General features: G+C 38.8%; 1 protein-coding gene across 4 annotated transcripts in view; it reads left to right on the top strand.

Moving 5' to 3' along the window:
* Positions 1-27,233, top strand: part of sgcd (sarcoglycan, delta (dystrophin-associated glycoprotein)) — a 226,783-nt gene that overhangs the window by 105,309 nt on the left and 94,241 nt on the right. For all 4 annotated transcript variants that reach the window (XM_043234619.1, XM_043234621.1, XM_043234620.1 and 1 more), the window contains exon 2: positions 2,412-2,597. In XM_043234619.1, coding sequence (XP_043090554.1) covers positions 2,412-2,597 — 186 coding nt within the window. The remainder of the gene's footprint in view (positions 1-2,411; positions 2,598-27,233) is intronic.

Here is a 27,233-nt window from a genome sequence, read left to right as displayed (position 1 = left end):
AAATAGATATTTAGATAGATATAGACATTTGTTGAGAATACTCAATAGTACATAGAAAAAAAGTTTATGAACATTTGTATTTATACAGTAAATTTATTTTTGTGAAATCTGTGAAATATTTTTCATATTTGAATGGATTGTTTTGAATTTGATGACCTACACAATGAAAACATTTTTGAGAAGTTGTGAAGAGTTTGACAGTTTAAGTGAGAATCGACTCATGAGTTTTGATCATCAAGCCATATGCAATAAGGTATTGTGCAAACTACAGATAATTAAACTTACTGTTTGCACATGCAATTTTGGTCAAATCAATAAGAAATTCCAATCTTATGTAAAAAAAAGCTAATTGTTCACAAATCTAAAAAATAATCACTTGAGAATTGAGCCGAAGCAATTGACAAACTCAGAATTAAATACCTCAAAATTATGCACTATTAATCATCTGTAATATTGTTGCGTAACCATTAGAAGGCTGTATAGGTTTATATAATCATGATTGTTACTAGAAACTGTTTTTAGTTTTAATTGCTGTTTTAATTATTTGAACGTATTAGGTTTTCATTTTCATTTCGACAGCACAGTGATTGACAATGCACTTGAAAAATAGTATTGATCATCGTCAGAATTTGTAAATTTAGCACTAAGTAAACTAAGTAAATTGCTCTATGTTCTGGGGAAAATATGAACTGATCTAAGCAAATATGATATAATTGAAGACTTTAACTGTAGATAACCAGGTCCTGAAATGATTGGGCTAAATCAAGACAACTTACTGTGAGTATCCTGATAACATTTTCACATTTCCTGCAAAATTATGTTCATTTTAATTGGTAAAAATCTGATTCCATAATGGTGCTGTAATTGATCAGCCAGGTTCTACACTCACACAGCCACAGAGATCTCAAATCACCGGAGTTCTAACTACCCTCACCTATCAGCAATCACTGCACTTCACCACAGGCACTATAAAGCACACACCTCGGTCACACTTACCATCCATCTAAAGTTCCAATTCACAAGATCATTGCTCATCTGTGTGTCAAAATAAATACCAACTTTTATATACCAGCTGACTGAGGCCCTTCCGTTACAGGTGCTGCAGAAATGTATTTAGAGGCACATATTTCAAATGAGCCTGGGTTTAACAATATTTACTCTAAATAAGGGCAAAAGTGACATACTATCCCAGTGGCCCTGCTGCTCTATATTGTAGTGCCATTACTACAAACATTTACACCCATTGATAGTTACAATAAGACAGAGAAGATGCTGAAAAGGGCAAGAGTGTTCAAACATATTGCAGATTTTCAAATTCCCCACTCTCAAATACAATTGAAATTGAACAACATGCCTTACATGCTTTGTGATTTCCTTTCCTTAGTACTATATCATGACAGATTGTGCACTTAAAATGAGGGTGATTATACAATATGAGAAGTTGATCAGGACAGAATAGGTATTAAATCCCTATGATATGCAGAACAGGAAACTCATTGAATTTTCCATTTTGCTTTCCTATACCTTGGAACTTTCACAGAGCTGTCTCAAGTCATTTGTTTCAGTGCTGCCTGAATGTGTGTGCTTGTCAAATGCGATTGACTCTGCCAACAAAGTGTTCTGCTCAAAATGCTGTCGACAGTAAATTGTATTCTGTGCAAAGGTATTAGTCAATTATTATGGCTCTTGAAATGTACAGTGCCTTTTCTGTTTTGTCACTGGACTATTAGCTTTATTAATAAGCTTTATCAGTACAGAAGTGCAGGGGCTTAAGGGATAGCCAATCGACTGCTACCCATTGCACCTTTAAGATTAGGGACATCAATATTTTCAGAATGTATTTTAACATGGTGATTTGTAAAAAAGCTTTTATATATTTTTACACACACACACACACACACACACACACACACACACACACACACACACACACACATATATATATATATATATATTTTATTTAGAAGGTGGGGATTCTTGTGATTGATCGACCGCTTTAAGTGGTTTTTCCCCGTTTTTCCGCATTTTTCCCCATTTAAAACTATATGAGTAACATGTCTTATATATTCTATAGTCTTTGACTTTATTTTTCTTGACCAATTTTCGGTTTATTATTCTGCAGTTTGATGGACATCACCTTGCTTTTAAAAAAGTATGTTGTACAGTATGTAGAATAATTGCATTCTTAGTGTTTTTACACACACACACACACACACACACACACACACATATATATATATATATATATATATATATATATGTGTGTGTGTGTGTGTGTGTGTGTGTGTGTGTGTGTGTGTGTGTGTGTGTAAATAATATATTAGGACCAAAAAGTAATCAGTCTCTAAATAAGGTTTTAAGACCTCTGAGAGAATTTTCAGTTAATGTAATTAACTCTTTTTTTCTTGCAGATGACCCAGGAACAGTGCCCTCATAGAAACAATGTCCAGAGTACTGAAAAACCACAAGTGTATAAAGTGGGGATCTATGGTTGGCGGAAACGTTGCCTTTACTTCTTTGTCCTACTCCTCATGATCCTCATAGTGGTCAACCTTGCTCTCACCATCTGGATCCTCAAAGTTATGAACTTCACTATAGTAAGTGCAGTCTTTTACTCTGGCCTGCATTACCACCTGCTGGGCATTGATTCTTTGACCGACTTAGAAGTGAGCAAAAATAACAGGTCTCCATCGTAGTGATCTGCCAATTCTCTCCGTGCATTCTCTGAGAAGAATTCTCTGAGCAGTAGGCAAACTATTGCTTTCATTTGCCTCTCAGTGGTCAATCTGTTCAGGTTTTCACACATAGCTTCAGTTTTCAGAGACCAGCTGCCTTCTCTCCGTCCACTTGTTTACTGATCTTTTCACCTTTTTCATACTGTGTTTTGGGCCTTGATTAATTGGATATACAGCAGTGCCAGATCAAAGTAGGGGCCGTGGGGCAGAAATGTCACAGGAACCAAAACCCACCCATTGATGCAACACCCTCTGTAAACATATTCTTGAAAACTTCATATAACATTTGTTTGTCGATTTAGTATTTCACAGAATTTACATCCTTATAGAATTGGTACAGGAGGATACAGAGGAACTATGTGGAAACATATTGCTATCTGTTCATGTATGTAGATAAGAAACCTTTAGAATTAAAACTTTCTAAAAAAAAAAAGATTGTTGTGAATATTTAATGTTCTTTTTGCATTTGGAATTTATGTAAATTCATTGACTGGAATGTGGATTGTGTGTATTTAAGGATGTTAACTGTGACAGAATGATTGACAGGATAGACAGGCCACAGTGTTCTGTGATATTATGCTCCAAATCATCTCTGCTCTTCTTATACACACTCAAAGTAAGTAACAAAGAATGAGTTGTCAGAACCTTATTGAGGGTGATGTTGTAGTCATGCAACTGTGGTGTGGTACATTTGTAGGCTACGTTTCTTTCTACATTTGGTAATTCATACCCATCTTCATTTGTGAGGATTATCATAATAAACAAAACATGTAACTTCTTTATTGGTCACAGAGCTTATTTTAATAATAATCCAAAAGAAAGAACCCATATCTTGTTATTTTGTTGTTGTTGGCATTTGCTCCATGCACTGAATCTCTAGACACGTAGACAGTCTCCATTTATTGCTGTAGTAATCCTCAGGACCTGTGATGAGTCATGGTTGTGTGTGTGCATGTGTGTGTGTATGTGTGTGTCTTCTTGGAGAATGACATACTGTCTTTTTACCAATGTATTAAAGATGGAGAGAGACTTCTTAAAAATAAATAATCAAAATAAATAAAGAACAACAATAGTAATACATTAGAGAACAGGTTATTTGGAAGCAGGAACATTTTAAATGCTATTCATGTAATTTTCATGTCTTTTTGGGAATGTCCCAGTGGCATTTTGAGACTCAAAGAGATGTGATGTCATGACGTTGAGATCTCATAAATATTAATTGTATTGCAGAGAAACTCCAGGAGAATGAGTTCTACAAAAATTATTTTTAATCCAAGCAAAGAAATCCAAGCTGAACAGGAGCAATCATACATATCATCTGGAAAAGACAAAGTAGGCTGGACACTGAACATTGAGCAAACAGGAACTTTTCTTAACTTAGGGACAGAAAATGACATAATTAACATGACAGACCTGAACACAATAAGACAATCAGTAGGTGACAGAAACTATGTCACAAAGAGACAGAGCACATGGGGCATGGAAAAACAACAACAAACAGTCCTGGGACCTCGCAATTAAAAAATAGGTGTGTCCTCGCAATTAAAAAATAACACATTAACATGGGGAGGGGCAGATGGTAGCTTGGAAGGAGGTTCAGGTGGAGGACTGACCCCCAGGAGGGGACCAGCAAACAGGGTCCAAGGAGGAACAGACAGAGGGAGGAGCCATGGATCTTTTCCTGGCCACATAATATTTAAATTGTTTTAAATCAAATTACATTTATGCAGTTTTGCTGATAAGGTGAACATCATTTAGTTATTTTAGTGAAAACAGATAGCATTCAGTAGTTCATAATATTTTAGAGATGCCTTCACACAACATCAACACCTCCACCAGAGAAATTAGCAGTATCCTAAATAATATCAATTTCAGTGTGCATTATTGATCATTGTTCTTGCTAAAAAGTATTTTCTCATAAGCCAATCCCTCACAAATGTCTAAATTCATATAATTTTGGTTTAACTTCTGTGTAATGGCTTTATGTAATTTCAGTGCTTATCTTCAAGAGAGTTGAATATTTAATGTAAAAACGTACTATATATCGATTCATTCTTTCATATCGCTCCAGGAAAAAGTTTGTATGCAAGGGTCAGAGTTTGTGTGCGGGTACGCAAATTTTCAGCTCTTTCCGGCTGGTTTTGTGCATACGCAACAGTTATAAATAAGGCCCCAGGTCTGTACAGAGTGTAGACGCAGATGAGCAGCTGCATGTTTCCCTGATTTATGTCACCTAAAATTGCTTGGTGGCAGCTTGGTGTAGGCTGTAGTGTCAGGGCTGGAACAGAATTAAATATTTAGTGTCTTCAGATGCCAAATGATGGTGCATATCAATGTTGATATCACAAGAGGATGTATTAGAAACTGAGATTGCATATCCTTTTCTTTTCAAGCAATAGTCATTCTCTAGACAAAATGTATTTAACATTATTATATTAATGTGATAAATATAGTACCTTGATGAGGCATGTTTTAACTGTCAGAGGTGATTTTATAATATTTCGATCCATAAACACAGAAATCTTCAGCCTTTATGGTGTCAAACATCTCGGTTATGTATGTAACCCTTGTTCCCTTAAGAAGAGACCGGAGACGTCACGTCGGATGACCTACGAATTGGGATCTCCTTCGAGTGTATCTAAACGAGCCAATTGAAGATTGTCATGCGCTAATCGCATTCCAACTGCCGCTGATTACAGCACGAGTATAAATAAGCAGCGGGTGCAGCGCATATTAGATTAGATTAGATTAGATTAGATTAGATTCAACTTTATTGTCATTACACAATTTACAAATACAAGATAACGAAATGCAGTTTAGGTCTAACCAGGAGTGCAATAAGCAGCAAGTGCAGGATATAGGTACAAATATAAATTACAAAGATAAATATGTAATAAATATGTACAAATTAAATTACAGATGAGAAGGGTGAATTTACAGTTAGTATGTGTAAACAATTTACAGATGGTTATGTACAAAAAAGAACAGGATATACAGGATATGTATAGACAATTTTACAAGAGTATGTACAGTGGATATGTACATACATTTACAATATATATATATATATATATATATATATATATATATATATATATATATGTATATGTACAGTGGAGTGCAATGAATGTTATACAGTGCATTTTTGTATTTTTGTTTTTAATGGGGTGGGTGGGGCAGACATCAGTGGGGGTAGAATTCAGTAGTGAGACAGCTCTGGTAAAAAAGTTGTTCCTCAGTCTACTTGTTCTAGTCCGGGGGAATCTGAATCGCCTGCCGGATGGCAGGAGGGAAAACAGTTTGTGGGCAGGGTGAGAGGAGTCCTTAAGAATACTGCATGCTCGACGCAAACAGTGTCTCTTCTGGATGTCCTCAATGGATGGAAGTGGAGATCCTGTGATGCGCTGGGCAGTTTTCACCACCCGCTGCAGTGCCTTATGCTCAGCAACAGATCAGCTCCCATACCAGACTGTGACACAGTTTGTTAGGATGCTCTCTATTGTACAGCGATAGAAGTTCATCAGGATGGCTGAGGACAGCTGATTCTTCTTAAGTTTCCTCAGGAAGAAGGCACTGGTGAGCCTTCTTGACCAGGCTGGAGGTGTTGGTGGTCCAGGACAGGTCTTCCGAGATGTGGGTTCCCAGGAACTTGATGCATGAGACTGGCTTCACAGCAATCCCATTAATGTGGATGGGATCATGTGTGCCTCTTCTCGCCTTCCTGAAGTCCACAATGAGCTCCTTGGTTTTGGTGGTGTTAAGGAGCAGATTATTATCTTTGCACCACGTGGCCAGATGCTGGACCTCCTCCCTGTAGGCAGTCTCATCGTTGTTGCTGATGAGACCGATCACCGTAGTATCGTCTGCAAACTTGATGATGGAGTTAGATCCAAACACAGGTCTGCAGTCGTGGGTGAAGAGGGAGTAGAGGAAAGGGCTCAGCTCACAGCCTTGTGGTACACCAGTGTTGAGGGTGACAGTAGTGGAGCAGATGTGGCCTGTCCCGGTGTTAATGTCCAGATCTCTGAATTTGGTGATTAACTTAGTGGGTATGACCGTGTTGAATGCTGAGCTGAAGTCAACAAACAGCATCCGTGCGTAAGTATCTTTATTGTCCAAGTGTGTGAGTACGGAGTGCAGTGCGATGGAGACTGCATCGTCAGTGCTCCTATTGCCTTGATAGACAAACTGGTGGGGGTCCAGTGTGGAAGGCAGAGAGTCCTTCAGATGTGACAGGACTAGTCCCTCAAAGCACTTCATAACGATGGGTGTGAGTGCTACAGGGCGGTAGTCATTTAGGCACACTTCAGGTTTTCGCTGAGGAGCCAAACTAGTGACCTGGCCCCTTCAGCGGAGGTACAGCTCGTTGGCGACGGGACGTGATGTCTCCGCTCCTTTCTTCAGGGAATGTGGGTTACAACCGAAATGTTCCCTTTCAGTCGGTCACTCCAAATCATGGATCGGATGGCCGACAAATTGGGATCCCTACCAAAACGCCATGGACGCTACCTCTTCCAGTGTCCTGCGGGAGCCCACAAGCCCCCTCAGTCTATTGGCCTAGGCCGGGGCTCGACCACAAGTAGCCAGCTATTCTTGTAAACACTACACATTCGTAAGACTTGAACACTGGGGAACGCCCCACATTCTAGTGCGGAAGTTCAGACTTCCCGTAGGAGGTCTCAGAACGAATACGCATATGGATAATATTTCAGTTTGCATATGGAATATTGCAGGTGATTGAACCCTCTTAGATGGGCAGAAGAACTGCCGGGGAAACACGGGGCTCTGAGGCTATCCTGTGGAAATACACACATAAAGTCCTCTTTGGGTACTTTACATGGCTCCCAGCCCTCAACAGTTCTCACGGATTCATCGAGAGGGCCTGGCACCAGATGCTCCACCACATCTAGCTGCTGAGGGGAATGGAGGAGCTCGACAGGGTCTATTGTATGGATGCTCTAGAACGGTTAACAGTCCGACCCAAAACCGTGCCTCTCAGTGTTTCTACGCGTTTGAGGTGAGAACACAGGAGGATACTGGTTCCACACGTAGGCTATAGAATCAACGAAACATGTTAGGGGTCGCCCAGCCCGCAGCTCTACAAAGCGAGGCGCCACGAGCCAATGCCCAAGCCGATGCAACACCTCTTGTTGAGTGTGCTCATAACCTGAGGGGGCAGGGCGTACCCTGTGCTCGGTAGGCCAGGGTAATGGCGTCCACTATCCAGTGGGCCATCCTCTGCTTGGAGACTGGCCTCTGGCCTCTGTGACAAACAAAGAGCTGGTCTAAGGTCCTGAAGCTTTGTATCCGGTCAACGTAGCATCTTAGTGCTCAGAACGAGACAAAGCAATGACAGGGCTGGGTCTGCCTGCTCCAGGAGCAGCGCTTGAAGGTTCACCACCTGGTCTCTGAATGGGGTAGTTGGAACCTTGGGCATGTAGCTGGGCCGTGCCCTCAATGTTACCTGGGAATCTGCGGGCCCAAAAAAATAAACTATAGCCTTCGCTCCAACCCTTGCTGCAAGAAAGTAAGCACGACTCTGATCGGGCAATTCCGGGGGTCTTCTCCTTGAGAAGAACACCACTCGACAAACAGGCTCCACTTCAAGGCATAGACTTGTCTCATGGACGGCCCTCTAGCCGAAGAAATGGTGTCAACTACCTTGAGGTAGGTCACCTAGAGCCTCCACAAAAGGGTGCCCCGTCTCGGAGTCAGAAGATCCTTCCTCAGAGGAATCGGCCAAGGAGGGGCAATCACGAGGAGCACAAGCTCTGGGAACCAGGTGTTCGTGGGCCAGTAGGGTGCTACTAGCAGGACCTGCTCCTCATGCTCTCTGACCTTGCACATTGTCTGTGCAAGAAGGCTCATTGGGGGAAACGCATACTTGCGAAGACCGACTGAAAGTGAACTGTATATCCACAGTGCTTTTTAAAGTTATTACTATTACTTGTTACTTTTATCACTACTATCAATGATTCCATGACTCTTTTCTTTGCCATCAGCTACTGGCAGTTTTAGTTAAGATCATAATAAAATGGACTCTTTAGGTACAAACATGTACCTTTTGAAAAGGTACTGCCCTAGTGACAGCTTTTGTACTTTATTGCAAAATTACAAGATACACTGAGTAGGAAATTGAACTCTCAATTAATATATTTAGTTTTTTTCAATTTTAATAATTACATGATTTTCTCATTAATTGATATCATTAATCACAAATATTATGTAGCAATTTTTGCTGAATAAAACCAAATAAAAGAAGTAAAGGTAAATTATCCTTTTTAGACAGTGACATAGACAGCACAAAAAAATGGCTTTTCAAAATATTTTAATGTGACTTTTCTCATTAATTCATCCCATTCTTGTACAAAGTGAACATGATGGTCAAGTTTAAAATGTTAGTATTTGTAATCTTCTTAAGAAGACACTGATTCATTAACAGGGGTTGTATGACTTACTGTCACATTCACTTTGTGTAGTGTCATTTTTGAATGTCCCATACCTGATGATTTAGAATTTAGTTTGTGTTAATCTGATTAATGAAAGTAATTTAATTGTTGATGTTGCACTAGATATATTTGTTTGACCTGTCATTGCATGTTTCGTTTTCTTCCTTTAACCAAACCTCTGTATGTCTGTACTTCTACTTTTTTAATACTTGAGTACAATTTAAAGTTGTACTTTTTATTTTTGCTCAAGTATGTTTTTGGCCTGATACTTGTACTTTTAATGTAGTCAAATTTTCTCTATTTTTACTTATTTTAAGTATTTAAATTTTTAAAATAGTTTTACACCTCTGGCAACAACCCAATTAATTATACAAAGAAATCTATACAGCTTTTACATCCAAAGTGTATTATCTGATCAGACATTATATTCTCTCAGTGTTCCACAGGCTTGTTGTGCAGTAAACTTTAAATAAGCTTCAACCTGATTTGAGTGTGCATACAAGCCTCAGCGGTTGAGTGCATTACTTACTGTTTTGCTTTAAACAATTGTACATACTAGTTCCAAGTCTTTATGAATCTCTCCACAAGTGGTTCTTGGCATTTGGACAACTCTTTTAATAGTTTGTTTCACTCCTCTGTCATATCTTATGAGGAGCACCTAGTTGTGGCCAGTTTATGGTGAAATTATGTTCTTTCCACTTCTGGATTGTGGCCCCAACATTGCTCAATGGATCTTTCAGAAGTATAGTAATCCTTCTGTAACCAATGCCACCATTATGTTTTGCAAGAATATGCAAAATTTTGCAAGGTTGTGAAGGAATTGAGAAAGCGCTTTGCTTTTTTACTCATCATATATATATATATATATATATATATATATATATATATATATATATATATATATATATAAAATATATATATATATATATATATATGTATGTGTGTGTGTATACATTTAGAGAACTGTTCCATTCCTTGATTCTGATCGGTCAGTGTTTTATACATGTGCATCACTGAGCAAAACCCATACCAAACACCGGCAATGTAAAAAATCAATAATACAGCATTAAAACTGTTCTGTGTAATTTTTATTTCAGCAAAATTAAATCTGTTAAGTCTGTTATTTATTTAATGAAGTATGAGTGACCCCTGCTGGAGTTATTTTGCATCTTTTAGCTTTAATTTGGAGACCATGCTCTTCTCTGTTGATGTTTGTGTGCATCTGTCTGAAAGCCTGCAGTTTCCAAAGTGAGGAGGGGATATTAGTGTATTATTAGTATGATTATACATATCCATCAGTTTACACTGTAATGTCGGTTACAATGCTGTAAATCAGCCTGTTTTGAAACTAATAGACAGAAATCAGATGAATATGTGTGAGAAAATGTGTTAATAAATTGTAGGGCAGATGATAAGCTATTCTCTGATATTCTGTTATTATTTTATCTCTTGCCATTTACTGTTGCTGATAGGAACTACTGTATTTTTTTAGTGAAATGTCTGCATTTAATGAACTTGCATCAATTTCAATACATATTTTTTTTATTTTAATATGTCGTATTTGTGCGGTAACCATTTTATAAAAGCAATAAGGTACTCAAGGTACTGCTGTATCAAGAATAAATCACTTCATCTGCTTACATATACAATGATATATATATATATATATATATATATATATATATATATATATATATATATATATATATATATATATATAGTGTGCGTTATGTGTCATAAGGGATGTTATGATTTTTATTTTACTTTTATTCATCAAAGAATCCTGAAAAAAAGTATATTTGCAACTTTGCCAATCATTGATAATTCTAATAATAAATCAGCATATTAGAATTATTTCTGAAGGATCATGTGACACTTTAGACTGGAGTAATGTCTGATGGAAATTCAGCAGTGCATCACAGAAATAAATTATTAAGTATATTAAAATAGAAACACATTATTTTAAATGGTAATGGTTAATTTTTAAATGGGTTGACTACTACATGTCTTGACACCTGTCCTAAGGGCACCTCTGCCCGTAGGAACATACATTCTGACCATGGGCTGAAAAGATGGTGACACTCTGTGGTAATGCCGACCCGGAGAACATCCTGATGCCATGTCCATCTCGAGATTCAGCCATGCAGCCAATGCTGAAGCAGTGTCATATGTAACAGCGTAGCTGCCATATGCCCCGTGACCCTCTGAAAAAGTTTAAGAGGGGCTGAGGTCTTGCCCCTGAATGAACCAAGTCAGTTCAGCACTGACTATGTACGCTCACTCGTAAAGCAAGCTGTTATGCTGAATGAATCCAACTCCATACCGAGAAAAGATGATTATCTACACAGAGGAGAGCTTGCTCTTTTCCCAGTTGACCTGAAGCCCCAGATGGCTGAGGTGCTGTAGCACCAAATCCATGTGCTCGCACAACAGATCTTTTGAGTGAGCAGTCGTCAAGATAGCTGAGAATACAGGTGCTCATCTCCATAAGTGGGACCAGTGCACCTTCTGCCTGTCCCCTAATGGCAAGGACTTTATTTATATAGCACTTTTAACAATACAAATTGTGTCAAAGCACTGAACAGTATTAAATAAGAGAATATAATAATAGTGACTAGATTAAACACTTATTTTTCTGTTAAATGCAGAGACAGTCTGTGTAATCAAATGAAGTGCCTCCAACTAAGCAAGCCATCCATCACAGAATGATAAAAAAAAAAAAACCTTGGGAGAAACCAGGCTCAGTTGGGAGCCAGTTCTCCTCTGACCAGGCAACCAGCAGTTCATTTCTAGTTCAATTTTAAATACGGCCATGTCAGATTGTGTAAAGCACTTATTGTGCGTGTATTACTGTAACAGGTATAGTGTGTGTTATGGCAAGTGTTTCCGGTTTCGGCTGATCTAATTAATGCAGCCTAACAATCCTTTAATAGATTTGAATAATAGAATCTTATTAGAGTGTTATGTCTAATGGTTCCTGAAAAGTGAGATTGTTCCACAGTTTGGGTGCTAAATAGAAAAAGGATGTAACGCCTGCCGTCGATTTTGATATTCTAGGTATTATCAAATGGCCAGAGAACTTGGACGAAGAAGACTATAATGTGATAAGAGCTAGCTCAAGTATTGAGGGGCTAAGCCATTCAAGGCTTTATAAGTAATTAACAAGATTTTAAAATCTATCCAGTGTTTAATATGGTTATACTTCCTGGTTCTAGTAAGGACTCCAGCTCCTGTGTTTTGGACCACCTGTAGTTTGTTTATCAAGTCTGCAGAACAACCACCCAATAAAATAGAGTGAATTTTGAAATGTGTCCTGAGTGTTTAAACTCCCAAATCACATTTAAACCAATAGATATTATTTTAGCTTGGGTGTTGGATATGTATCCTCCTAAAATCATAAATTATATGATCTCATATTATCTCAGATAATATGAGATAATATAACAACATTCAGATCGTTAATCCGCTCGGATCCAAGTTCAAACAGTGAACCCATTCATTTCATTGGTTTGCGGAGCTTGAGGATGGTTTGTGCAGGCTTTCTTACTAGCTGATGAGTCTCGTATGCACTAAACCACACTGTGAGTGAAAAGCACATGAAGCATTTGAATTTAGCAAGTATATAAAAAAAGTCTGTTTACAGCCAGATGATACAACGCTGACAAACAGGAGAAACACTTTGTAACGATAAGTCAGAAGACTTTTTAATTTACCATAGATTTACTATAGCAACAATATCTGCACCATGGTAGTAAATGTAGGTATTCGTGTCTAATTTTATTACATTATTAATGTAGACATGTATTAAATGTATTGAATGAGGTGTAATTGAATAATTATTATATACTTAAGTAGGCAATATTTGTGATTAACCTATTGTCACATTCTCAACACGTTCCCTTAGCCACAGTCACCGTGATCAGTCACCACCCACTCAATCCCAAGTGCACCGCACCCGCAATCATCACCAGAATACTAAGTGACAACACCTGCACCCGCAGTCACCCTCACCCTTTATATAATCACCTCTGCCATTCACTCACCGGCTGGAATCATCGTTGCATGGACACTGTTCTGTGGTTCTTCTCTTCATTGTGCTTTTGCCCCTGTGCTCCAAGGAGGATACCTTTGTGAACCTGTGGAAAAACCAACAATCGTTCAAGGGAAGTGACTCTACTAATTCAAGAACCTTCTATGAACGTGAACTTACCTGTTCGAAGAACGTTTGAAGAAACGTGCTTGAAACTTCACTTACCTGCTTCACCTGTGTTGTTTGTGTGTGTGTGTCACAACAAAGATTCCAGCCCTGCAAAAATGAAAACCATTCTCCCATGGATGTTAATGCTGCAGCTACCGGAGCTTCGTCCAACCCATTCGCTGGAATGGTGAACACTCTCCGCCAATCCATGCAGTCTATACCCCCTGCTACTGAAGCTAATGCTTCCCTGCTATGTAGCTCACCTCTCTCTCTTCCCATGTGTTACTCCGGCAACCCGAACTGCTGTAATGGCTTTCTACTCCAGAGCGCCCTCTACATAGAAGGCCCTAATAACAATGAGGAATTAATAATGGTCAAAATAGGATCTATGACTTCTGGAAGCAGATCTTTTAATAGTTTAGATGGAACAGGGTCTAACATACATGTTGCTGGTTTAGATTATTTAACAAGTTTGTACAATTCTTCCTCTCCTATAATAGTGAGTGTAATTTTTTCAATTTTAGAAGTAAAGAAATTCATGAAGTCATTACTGCTATACTCTTGGGGAATGTTAGCACCTGTTGACGTTTTATTTTTCGTTAATTTAGTCACTGTATTGAATAAATACCGTGGGTTGTGTTTGTTATCTTCTAAAAGAGATGGAAAAATAATCTGATCTAGCAGTTTTTAATGCTTTTCTGTATGACCAGATACTCTCCTGCCAGGCAATACAAAATACTTCTAATTTTGTTTTTCTCTGCCTGTGCTCCATTTTCCGGGCTGCTCTCTTAAGGGTGTGAGTGTTTTCATTATACCATGGAGTCAGATTGTTTTCTTTCGTCTTTCTGTAAATGTAAAGTGTAAGTGTAAAGGAGCAACTGTATCTAAAGTGCTAGAAAAAAGGGAGTGCATAGTTTCTGTTATATCTTCAAGTTTTTGTGTTGTATTAGATGTGCTAGTGCTAAGGAATTGAGAAGACTGGAAGCATTATTTTAGAAAGCATTATTTTGTGGTGGAAGTGACGGTTCTACCATACTCGTAATAAGGTGCAAAGTTTACAGGTTTAGCTATGCAGAGTTCACATAAGACTAGATAGTCATCTTAAATAACACCACTTTGCAGCAGAATTTCAACAATATTAAGATCAATTCCACCAGTCCACTCTCTCCTTCCTCAGGTAAGTGATCTCTGCAAAGGGAGTTTGCATGGAGCCAACCAAGGTTGATGCTGTAGCTAACTGGATAGAGCCCAGGACGGTGAAAGAGCTCCAGTGTTTCCTCGGCTTTGCAAACCTTTACCGCTGTTTCATCAAGACCTACAGTCCTCACTCTGCCTCTCCAACCTCCCTACTGAAAGGTGGTCAATGAGTGTTACACTGGACGTCCGAAGACCAACAGGCCTTCAACCATCTCCAACATCAGTTCACCACAGCTCCCATCCTCAGACACCCAGACCCATCAAAACCCTTCATAGTACAAATGTATGCGGCAGTCCTAGGAGTGGGGGCCATCCTCTCGCAGTGGTCTGGTGAACTGTGCTCTCTCCATCCGTGTACGTACTTCTCCCGGGAAACTGTCATCTGCGGAGCAAAACTATGGCAAAGGTGTAGTTACCTGCTTCACCTGTGTGGTGTGTGTGTGTCACAATAAAATACCACAAAGTTCATATCAAATATGTATTTCTAAGCGATGAAAATGTTATACAGGCCTAATGGTGGTGGTGCTCTCGCTCTCTCTCTGTCTGGTGCAGTGGGTCCGTGCCGACTTTTTCTCCATATGAGGCCCGTCCTGACCTTTAAACCCATGTACTTGACTTCTGAGAGCGCAAGATGACACTTGCGAGGGTTGGCGGTGAGCCCAGGGTGCTGTCAGAGGAAGGCTACAACGATAAGATACACTCAACACCAAGACTCAGGGCATATTGTGTTGATGTTAAAATACAACCAACACCTGATCACAGCTACAGATTGGTAAAACAAGAGTCAAGTGTCAAGAGCCCAACTAAATCAAACAATGACCACCATAATTGTAATAAAAAAAAAAAAAAAGATATACTCCTTCATTGATTGTACTCAAGGTTTATGGAAATGTGTGTCTCAACTTCTAAGAGTACCACCAACAGCCTGTCACATGGGTTTTGTGTTTGGCATGGGTCAATTGTGCACATGAATCAGTGAGCTTTAGACAACTCAAACATTTACACATACACATTGCAGCTCTTCTTGGCCTCCAGCGAAACTCAAACCAGAATTAACTGAACTCTTTGGGGGAAAACAATAACTATCAGTTCAAAAGCCAGTGCGGAGTCTCTAAATGACCATGTGATGATTTGATGATGTCCCTGTCCTTTCCCTAGAGGCCTGCCCTCCATGTCAGTAGTTTGAGCTCTAAGTAGAGGAAGAAAGTTTGCAGTTTCAAGTGTTCAGTCAGACCTACCTGTTTTAATAGACTCAAGAGTCATTTCAATGACAAATGCATGTTTCTTCATGCATTCTTTAATTTAGATGATTTTATGAAATGATTAACTGAAATGACCCGATTTAACAATCCATTCAAAATCTGACAATGCTAGCAGAGTTGGATACAAAAAATAATTTTCTGAATAACCACAACCTTGTTTTTCATAATTATGATGTGTGCTTACTTTTAGTGGCTAGATGAAAACAAATTTGTTTACTTCTTCAACTTCATTAGTAGTCGTTACGTGTGATGCACAACCACATCCTAGGCAGGATTTCAACAGGATCCAACTGTGAATTAATTTCAGGTACCGTGGTTGAATCAACATTGAATAACCTTTGATTTAGCAAATTAGTTCAATATTGATATTATGACGTCGTTTCACCGTTAAAATTGTGAAACTGTTTTACTGTCTTACCTTCAGCACTGGTGAACTGTCTTACCTTCAGCACTGGTGAATTAAGGTAGACTGTAGACGTCGGATTAACATTGAATAACCATTCGATTTAGCAAATTGGATCAATGTTGATATTGTGATGTTGTTTTACCATCAACATATTAAATCAACATTGATAACGAGACATTTCACCATTGTACTTTCAACACATACACATTAGCATTTATATAAACACTGTAAAAAAATTTAAAAATCAAAGGATTTTGTAAAACAACTGTTTTATTTTGAAAACATACTATATAAAACATATGAAAAATAATTCTGAAACTAGTTTTCAGTGTTTGTTCATGGATGTATTGTTAAAAGCCTGTAAAGATATTGTTGCTAGTTCTGCAATCAACTTTAATAAACTACCACATGCTGAAACAGGTTAAAATAATCCCAAACTTTAGCTTTATTGTTTGTGTTTGGATGTATTGTTAAACCTGTAAAATCCACATACAATATTTAAAGAGTTTTTGTTCCATAGCATGCATATTTTGCATTGCACTTGCAATGCAAAATATGGCTGAAAACAGTTAATCTATTATTTCGGTGGAAAACTATTTAATTATGAGTCTCATTATAAGAGATTTGTAAATTTGTGCAATGGAAATTTGTTAAAAAGTTTGACAACCTGCAACAGAAAGTGTGTGGTAAAGGAGTACAGGAGCATGTGACCACATTTTTTGTCACCAGCCAGATGCAGTACTAAATTTGACAGAGAGTCACATTGATTTGTTTTACTCAGGAAAAACCCTGCCTTAAATGAAATCTTAAAATCTCTTAATTTTTGTGGTTCTTTGTAGCTGACCTTAGGGAAACTGTCCAGATTAGCAAAGAATGTTTTCTCAATTACACTCCCAAAGCTTTCTTCTAGACGTGAGTGAGTGATAGTCCTTTTAATGCATTAATAAATGACGACTTCCAAGCCAAGTAATTATCTGGATAATCATCAAACTTACTAAGCCCTGAATTGGATTGGCACCTTCTGCTGTCACCCAGAGGGGCCATCAAGGGAGGACTAGATGTTGATGGTTGATGGCTCCTTTTTCAGCCAGAAGCTACGCGTCGTTCTCCTCCGTCCTCACCACCCTCAATGGAGGGGCATCAAGGGGTTATGTGGATATTCTCCATGTGGAAAGAGTGGTTGCGGTGTATTTGTGCCTGCAAAACGCCACGGAATCATCACAGGCTCCAATCCAAAGCCTGTAGGATCTCTGCCGTGCATGCCATGGTGATCCTGCAGGTTCACCAGGCAAAGGCATTGAATGAGCTGCTAGAGGGTGGCCCCGATTCAGGGTTGATTCAGGAGCTGCGCATGGCGACCGACTTCTACGAGTGACGAAGGTCATGGCGTGGTCCCTCATGAAGGCGATGTCCACTTTGATGGCCAACCTCAACCTGGCCAAGATTCGTGATGCTGACAAGATTCGCTCCACGAACACTCCAGGATGGCTCCTGGATGGGACGCGGCAGACTTGATTTACCACAGGCTCTGGTGAACACTATTACCCAGGCTAGTGCTCCCTCTATGAGGCAAGCCTATGCCCTGAAGTAGAGTCTGTTGACGAACTGGTCTGGATATGTTCCTAAGGTTCCTACCATGGCCTTTCATGATCAGGTGGTGAACTTGCAAGCACTGCCCACGGAGGAGGCAGATCCAGCCTTGGCGTTGCTGTGTCCTATCAGAGCTCTACATGTATACCTGGAGATTTAGAAGCTCTGAGCAGCTTTTTGTCTACCATGGAGGCCAGCATAAATGAAAAGCTGTCTCCAAGCAGAGGTTGGCCCACTGGATGGTGTACCAGGCCCAAGGTGAACCTTGCCACCTACGAGTGTTGCCTCCTCTTCTGCACTTATACACGGTGCCTCTCTGGCAGACATTTGCATAGCTGCAGGCTGGGTGACACAGGGTCAGACAGAGTCTTCTCATACTGAGTCATCACATACTGACACTTAGTCAGGATCCCCTGGCATAATTTTTTGATGCTCAATTAAATGGACAGGTGTATCCATTTAATGTCACATTTTGATGTGCAAGGTCCTCCATTGATTTTAGCTGTTGCATACATTTTTAAAAACAGAAAAATATAAGATATGAAAATATAAGTTATGAAAAAAGTAGCATCAACAGGAGTTGTTTACACCTAAAAAAATGTGGAAAACGCATGTTTTTCCAAAACATTTTTTGAACGCTCTGCTGTCCATGATCTTAGTAGTAACCATGATCTTTGCTTTCCATAAAGTCATGAAAGTTTCAGCAAAGAATAAAAGGATTTCCAGCACTAAAAATCACTTGCGGTAGCTATGCTACTAATTGTACTTGGCTAATGGCTGAGATGTCAATGTTGCTATGGGAAGGGATGAAGCTGTTATGTGCTCATAAATGAATAAATAGTAAATAAAAAATAAATGCAAATAAAACAATTGTGACATTTTACACTGAAAATCACACCCCAACATGTATGCAATAATGGCAATATTATTACACAACATATAATTTAATCATGACGATGAAATTTCTGATGCATTAGCATACTGACTCCAGGGGTTCTTATTTAAAGCAATCAATCAATCAATCAATCAATCAATCATTATATAGCGCTTTTAACAACACAGGTTGCATCAAAGCACTGTACAGTATAAGATAGAAGAGTACAATGACAGGGATATATAATGACGAAAGTGACCAATTTGTTATTAAATGCAGAGATGGTCTCTGTAATCAATTTGACGATAATCACTAGAAGTTAAGTGTCCCCAACAAAGCAAGCCAGAGGCGACAGCGGCAAGGAAACAAAACCCAATCCATACAAAATGGAGAAAAAAAAACCTTGGAAGAAACCAGACTCAGTTGGGGTCAGTTCTCCTCTGACCGGACGCCCAGCACTTAACTTCCAGTTCAATTTTAAACGCAGCTGTGTCAGATAGTGTAAATGACTTAGTGTGTGTGTGTGTGTGTGTGTGTGTGTGTGCATCAGGATCTGGTGATCTGTCCACAGGCGCATCTAGGTTTTCTGCTCTCTGATGATCATAATCTCTAGTTGCTGATCCACCATCTAGTCTGGATACAAACTGTGAAAACCGATTGAGAAAGAGACAGGACTAATATTAGCGTAGATGCCATTCTTTTTACGATGTCACAAATACATGGTATTTTAGGAGTAGTGTTCCCGGTTCCAGCAAATCTAAGTAATGCAGCTTAAAAATCCTTTAACGGATTTGAATAATAAAAGGTATGTTGGGGTGTTATGTGTAGGCTAAGTTAAAAAGATGTGTCTTTAATCTAGATTTAAACTGGCAGAGTGTGTCTGCTTCCCGAACAGTGTTAGGGAGATTGTTCCAGAGTTTAGGTGCTAGATAGGAAAAGGATCTGCCGCCCGCAGTTGATTTTGATATTCTAGGTATTATCAAATGGCCAGAGTTTTGAGAATGCAGTGGACGGGCAGGACTATAATGTGATAAGAGCTCGCTCAAGTATTGAGGAGCTAAACCATTCAGGGCTTTATAGGTAATTAATAGGATTTTAAAATCTATCCGATGTTTGAGAGGGAGCCAGTGCAGTGTTGACAGAACCAGGCTAATATGATCATACTTCCTAGTTCTAGTAAGGACTCTGGCTGCTGTGTTTTGGACTAGCTGAAGTTTGTTTATTAAGCGTGCAGAACAACCACCCAATAAAGCATTACAGTAATCTAACCTTGAGGGCATAATGCATAAATTAATATTTCTGCATTAGAGGTTGAAAGCATAGGTCGTAATTTAGATATATGTTTAAGATGGAAAAACACAGTTTTACAGATGCTAGAAACATGGTTTTTGAAGGAAAGATTGCTATCAAACAGCACACCTAGGTTCCTAACTGATGATGAAGAATTAACAGAGCAGCCATCAAGTGTTAGACTGTGTTCTAGATTATTATATGTGGGGTTTTTTAGGTCCAATTATTAGCACCTCTGTTTTTTTCAGAATTTAGCATTAGGAAGTTACTCATCATCCAGTTTTTTATATCTACTATGCATTCTGTTAGATTCTCAATTTAGTGTGTATCACCAGGCTGCGCTGAAATATAGAGCTGAGTATCATCAGCATAGCAGTGAAAGCTAACACCATGTCTCCTGATTATATCTCCCAGAGGTAACATGTATAGGTTGAAAAGTAAAGGTCCTAGCACTGAGCCTTGAGGAACTCCATATTTCACTTTTGAGCGATATGATACCTCCTCATTTAATGCTACAAACTGATAGCGGTCAGATAGATATTATTTAAACCATGCTAAGGAGCTTCCTCTAATGCCAACATAGTTTTCTAGTCTATCCAAGAGAATGTTGTGATCAATAGTATTGAATGCTGCGCTAAGATCTAATAGCACTAATAACGAGATAAAACCATGATCCGATGAAAGAAGCAGGTCATTAGTAACTCTAATGAGAGCAGTCTCAGTACTATGGTATGGTCTAAAACCTGATTGGAAATCCTCGCAAACACCATTTTTTTCTAAAAAGGAATACAGTTGTGAGGATACTACCTTTTCTAGTATATTTCACAGAAAAGGGAGATTAGAGATTGGTCTGTAATTTACTAAGTCTTTGGGATGAAGATGTGGTTTCTTAATAAGAGGCTTAACTACTGCCAGTTTGAAGGTTTTGGGAACATATCCTAATGACAATGATGAATTAATAATGTTCAAAATAGGATCTATGACTTCTGGAAGCAAATCTTTAATAGTTTAGATCAGGGGTGCACACACTTTTTCAACCCGAGAGCTACTTATGACATGACCAAGTCAAAATGATCTACCGCCCACTAAAAATGCAAAACACATTATTTATAAATATATTGAGAATTATTTTTATATAGTATATGCTGGTGTACCTTGCATTACTGCATCAACCTATATTGCACAATACAACTCTGTACATTTTTTTTGTCATTACCTTACTTTGATGACTTGCACTGAATGAAATCAGCCAGGGATGCATAGTCCGGACAGTAGCTGCTGATATTCAGCCTCAAGCAGACTTCCAGATGCTCATCAGTCATGGTGGAACAGTACTTGGACTTAATGATCTTCATGTGGGAAAAGGCTGACTCACATAAATAAGTGGAGCCAAATAATGCAGTCAAGAAGTTAGCACATTTCCTGATGTTGGGGTACTTGTCCTCTGCGAGTAAGTTCCAGAATTGTCCATGAGCTCTGGCCTTCAGCTGAATGTTGGCTTGAAGTGTCAGAATCTCATCCTCCACTCCAGAAGAGTTCAGATGAAACAGTGTTGCAACTTTTGATACCAGTGAAACAACCTCAGCATCTTCCTGGAAAGGGTAGCACATGAATGTAGCTACTGGCTCGAGTACAGCAAAGTCTTGAAAGCGTCTGTCGAACTCTAACATACAACTATCAATTTGCTTTGTGTAGCGTGCACTGTCAAGCTGCGCACATGACTGCTCTTGTGTCTCCAGCTCTGCCGCGAGGTTCTGGAAGTTTGCCAAATCATGGCGGTGGAGCTTTGAGGAGAGATGTTGCATTTTGCGTTTGAAAGCATTAACTGATCATATTGATCACAGTTTTGTCCTTTCCTTGCAGGTCTAGATTAAGGTCATTCAGCATGTTGGTCAGATCGGTTAAAAATGCCAAGTCCAGCAGCCACTGATGGTCATTTAGTTGGCTATCTGCATATTTACCTTCATGGAAAAACTCCTTGATCTCCAGCAACAGCTCTCGAAATCTTTGCAGGAATTTTCCCCGACTTAGCCATCTCACGTTGGTGTGCAACAACAACTCTGAGTGGTCGCACTCAGCCTTCTCCAGATGTGCATGGAACAGCCATTTTTGAAGAGATCTGGCCCAAATAGAATAGGCGATCTTTGTTACCACATCCATTATCTCTTTCATGTTGTGCATTTTCGCACATAATGCTTGTTGGTGTATAATACAATGGTAATTGAGGATGTCCGGAAAGTTATTGTCGCTATTACTCACTTACTGAGTTTTGCAGCACTTAGCGCAGTTGTATGCACTTTTTTTTCAATGCCATGCAATCAACCCACAATGTCTTTGCAATTGACCAGTCGATCGCGATCGACATAATGGGCACCCCTGGTTTAGATGGAATAGGGTCTAACATACATGTTGCTGGTTTAGATGATTTAACAAGTTTATACAAGTCTTCTTCTCCTATAATAGAGAAAGAGTGTAATTTTTCCTCAGGGGATCTGAAGCTCACTATCTGATGTGAAACTGTAGTTGACGGCTGCATAGTTACAATTTTATGTCTGATGGTATCAATCTTAGAAGTAAAGAAATTCATGAAAGCAATGGAGGACCCTGCACAATGAAAATTACTGTGCATTACAAAGTAATGTCAAATGGTCCTGAAAAAGCATCAATATGTGACGAGTTAGGAGTGAGAATATGTTGTCTTCCCATTCACTTTACCTGAATTTGTCCCCTCGTTCATTTATATCACTGTACTCCCAGTAAATGTAAAAACAGCTAATGTAAGCTTGGAAATAATGACTCCAACACAATAAAAAGTGAACAAATCCAACATTCTGTGCCAAAGCCACAGGCTTTTCCAGGGCCCACGAGGATAAAAATATCAATTGCTAGACCTGACACATTAAGCAATGGCATACTTTCAAGGTGCCAACAAACATGAGCTGGCACTGTGGCACCTCAACCCCATCCATTAACTGAAAATAACACTGAGCCTGTAACTGCCACATACTCAAAACTGTCTCTAAATCCCTCCCCTACCGGGCTAGATAAGAAGTGCAGACACATCATCTCATAAAGCTCTTTCAATAGTGAGTCATCATTAGAGTAGTTGGAAAAGCTCACATGCTGCCTTAACATATCCATAAATATTCTAGACACAATGATTGACCCTTTAATAGCACTTATAAATCGCAATTACACATAACTTAATTGATGTAAGCAGATATTAGCTTTTTGAAGCTTATTTACTACAGGATAACATATAGGATTTATGTGTTATGGGTTCTTCTAAAGCCCTGATCTGTTTTCATAAGGTAAACAGCTATGTAAGTAGTGGACACAGCAGCATGAAATCTGATATACTGATGTAAAAAAAAACTTGCTTGCTTAGAATCCTCTTAAAAAGGCATAATGCCAGAAAATTTCAAAATGTAAATAATACAATAAATTATAAAATGACATCAGCACAAGCTGAGGAGTTAAAGGATTAGCTAAAACCATTCCAGCTTTACCAATGCCACAAGGAGTTGCTCAGGCTGTCTGATGGAGAGATGTGGAGCTCATGGAGCACAGATGGCAATCCCTTCAGGAGAGTAGTTGCTCTGGTAGCCCTGCTTCTAGCCTCTCATCTCATTAGCAAGTAGTGTCTCTAAGGTGCCGCTAAAGAACTGAGCCTATAACCCAGATGTGATTACTAAATAGATGCAAGTCAGGAAGAGGTCGACTAAAGCTTATTGGTCTTGAGCAGGTAAGGGCTGAGAATGAGAAAAGAAACAGCATTGTCCCAATTTGGACAGACCAAAAAGAGTGAAGAAGAGGCAACTGACTATGTCAGCTAAAAGGGCACTTGACATTACTTGATAAAGTGAAAGTTTTTTTTTAAAGCTTTTACCCCTTTTTTCATGGAAATTTCCTATACTATGCAATTTATTATTTACATTTGTAAACACGATTTGTAAAGTGTTACCTTACTTTTATTTCACTCCACCTATTTCTCTGTGTTAAAAACACAGTTTGCAGACTTCCCTGAGAGGAAGTCGCTTAGTGTTAGTTATTGAGGCAGGGGAAAATGCAACACTTTCAATACAGCCTGATTAGCTTCTGTCCATTTTCACATTTCCCGTTTGCCTGAAAAAGAAAAAGACAGATTGGCAGATAGAAAAAGCTTACAAAACAATTGTTCTTTGAAGAAGCTTGTTGACTTTATTCAGAATGAATTCATCCAATTTGCATCTAAAGAGCTCAGGCACAGCATTGCTGGTTTTAGTGCTTTTTCATTCAGACCTTTTTTTTCTTTGCAGTATTGCAGCCAAAGAAAAAAAACCCCATCCCACTCAGCAGTGGCATGAAAAGGTCAGGCGTAGGAGCAAAAGGGAAATGTAACAGATTTTAGTCCCCTGACAAATGTAATTATTTTTTTGGGAGCTAAATGGAAATGAGGAGGCCAAACAGCTCACTGTAGTGTTTGATTTTCACAGCTATGACAGCTATGTGAGATTAAGTGTCAGGGGTGTTTGTCATAATGGCAGACCAGATGCAGAGCAAATAAACAATCCTTAGGGAAATGATCAGATGGCTTACACCATCTGTTTACATATGACAATTGTGTCCTTAATGACACTGTGCAGAATTATTGTTCATGGTGAGGTTGACAATCCTGTAAATTGCAATTGCAGAGTTTTTTTTTTCAATTTACATCTTCAAATATCTTAAGCCACTTTCCATTGTTGGGCAGAACATTTCTTGTTGATTGCCATTCCATTCTATGACGATTTGGGCCAGTAGGCATGAAAATGTTTTTATTTTCCACTGTGGGACTGATATCAAAGCTTGTAATACAAACACATTCGTAGTTGTCTTGGTAAAGCAAATGTTTACATATGTTCAAGATGTAAATAGCAACCACATTATGGAGGATGATCAGATATTTCTGTTTATTTTGCTCAAATAGCTTGCTTGCCAAGCTATAAAGAAATTAGTGACCACAGAGAAGTAAACTAGTTTTAGGGGAAAGGATAGTAGTACCATTGCTGTCCATGCAGTGTCAAAATATTTGTATTCCTAAGATGAACAAAAGTTTTAAACATTTGGAACAACACGAGGGTGAGTAAATAATGGCACTTTTATTTTATTTTATTTTTTGGTGATCTATCCCTTTAAATTAACTACTAACTAGTGAAGGTCTGAATTAATCAAGAATGAGAAATATTTATTCACGTTGAAATATGTATTAATTCAGGTATTAATATGTTCATTAATGCACTTATATCACAAAGTGTTAGCAATAAACTCACTTATTGGTTTATAATATGTAAAGTAGTTAATTTAACCTTAGAACAATAGGCAGATTATAAAAGTTTCACTGATATTGTAGCACTGCAGAGAATAGTATAGTATCCATTAGTGCTGGGCAGGACATTGCACTGCAATTAGGGTGCTAGTGGCTTATTAAGTAATTTTTGAGATTTAAAGAAAAAATAAAAATCAGCCTGATTCTTACCAGGGCTCCATTCTAAGCATATTACCCATTCACTTCTTGTGCTACAGTGCTACAGAAGACCACTACAATGTTTCCCACAGACTTAAAGGGTTACTCAAACATGTAAAAACTTTCCCAAGACTTTCCCATTGATTGCCAAGTAATGAACACTCTCAAGGTCCAAAAAAGTAAGAAAGACATTGTTAGAATAGTCCATCTGTTAGATTGAATATTTCAGATGTCAGATTGACCATTCTATGATGGCTGATGCCTCAGCATATCTGGAGTGGTTGAACAAGGCATCTACACATATCAAGGTCATCATACGCAAGGTCAGCAGAGCAAATAAATATTTGAAATGACATGATGAAAAGCTGATTTTGACAGGATAAAGGTGTTATTTACACTACCACTAAATTCTAACCAAATTATGTTATAGACCTTAAAGAATCATATTAACTTGATGACCCCTTTAAATTAAAAATTTCTGTATTGACTTTACATTAGCAATTGGCCACCCTGGTTTCTTTTTTTATGGAGTGAACAAAGAAAGCAGGCAGGTCGTTCCGCAGAATTTTATTTTAAGACATGGCCTAGGGCTTGATAAGAGTGGGTAATTGAAACACGAGCAATAGTCCAAAGGATAAGATGAGAGAAATCCGAGGTAGAAAATCAGGTAAAAGGATATCACAAGACAAGACTAGACTAGGAACTATGAACTAGGACAGGGAACTCACTCTGTAATGTAGCTACAGTGCATCCGGAAAGTATTCATAGTGCTTCACTTTTTCCACATTTTTTTATGTTATAGCCTTATTCCAAAATGGATTAAATTAATTTATTTCCTCAAAATTCTACACACAATACCCCATAATGACAAGGTGAAAAAAGATTTTTTGAAATTGTTGCAAATTTATTAAAAATAAAAAACCTGAAAAATCACATGTACATAAGTATTCACAGCCTTTGCTCAATACTTTGTTGATGCACCTTTGGCAGCAATTACAGCCTCAAGTCTTTTTGAATATAATGCCCCTAGCTTGGCACACCTGTCTTTGGGAATTTTTGCCCATTCCTCTTTGCAGTACCTCTCAAGCTTTATCAGGTTGGATGGGAAGCGACGGTGTAAAGCCATTTTCAGATTTAGGTCTGGGCTCTGGCTTGGCCACTCAAGGACATTCCCTGAGTTGTTGTGAAGCCACTCTATTGATATTTTGGCGGTGTGCTTTGGGTCATTGTCCTCCTGGAAGATGAACTGTCGCCCCAGTCTGAGGTCAAGAGCACTCTGAAGCAGGTTTTCATTCAGGATGTCTCTGTACATTGCTGCATTCATCTTTCCCTCTATCCTGACTAGTCTTCCAGTTCCTGCTGCTGAAAAACATCCCCACAGCATGATGCTGCCACCACCATGCTTCACTGTAGGGATGGTATTAGCCTGGTGATGAGCGGTGCCTGGTTTTCTCCAAATGTAACGCCTGGCATTCACTCCAAAGAGTTCAATTTTAGTCTCATCAGACCAGAGAATTTTGTTTCTTATGGTCTGAGACTCCTTCAGATGCCTTTTGGCAAATTCCAGGCGGGCAGCCATGTGCCCTTTACTAAGGAGTGGCTTCCGTCTGGCCACTCTACCATACAGGCCTGATTGGTGGATTGCTGCACAGATGGTTGTCCTTCTGTAAGGTTCTCCTCTCTCCACAAAAGAACGCTGGAGCTCAGACAGAGTGACCATCGGGTTATTGATCACCTCCCTGACTAA

This window comes from Puntigrus tetrazona, unplaced genomic scaffold (genome assembly GCF_018831695.1).
Source record: "Puntigrus tetrazona isolate hp1 unplaced genomic scaffold, ASM1883169v1 S000001181, whole genome shotgun sequence".
NCBI lineage: Eukaryota > Metazoa > Chordata > Actinopteri > Cypriniformes > Cyprinidae > Puntigrus > Puntigrus tetrazona.
Note: the sequence above shows the minus strand (reverse complement) of the source record. Positions and strands in the feature narration are given on the sequence as shown.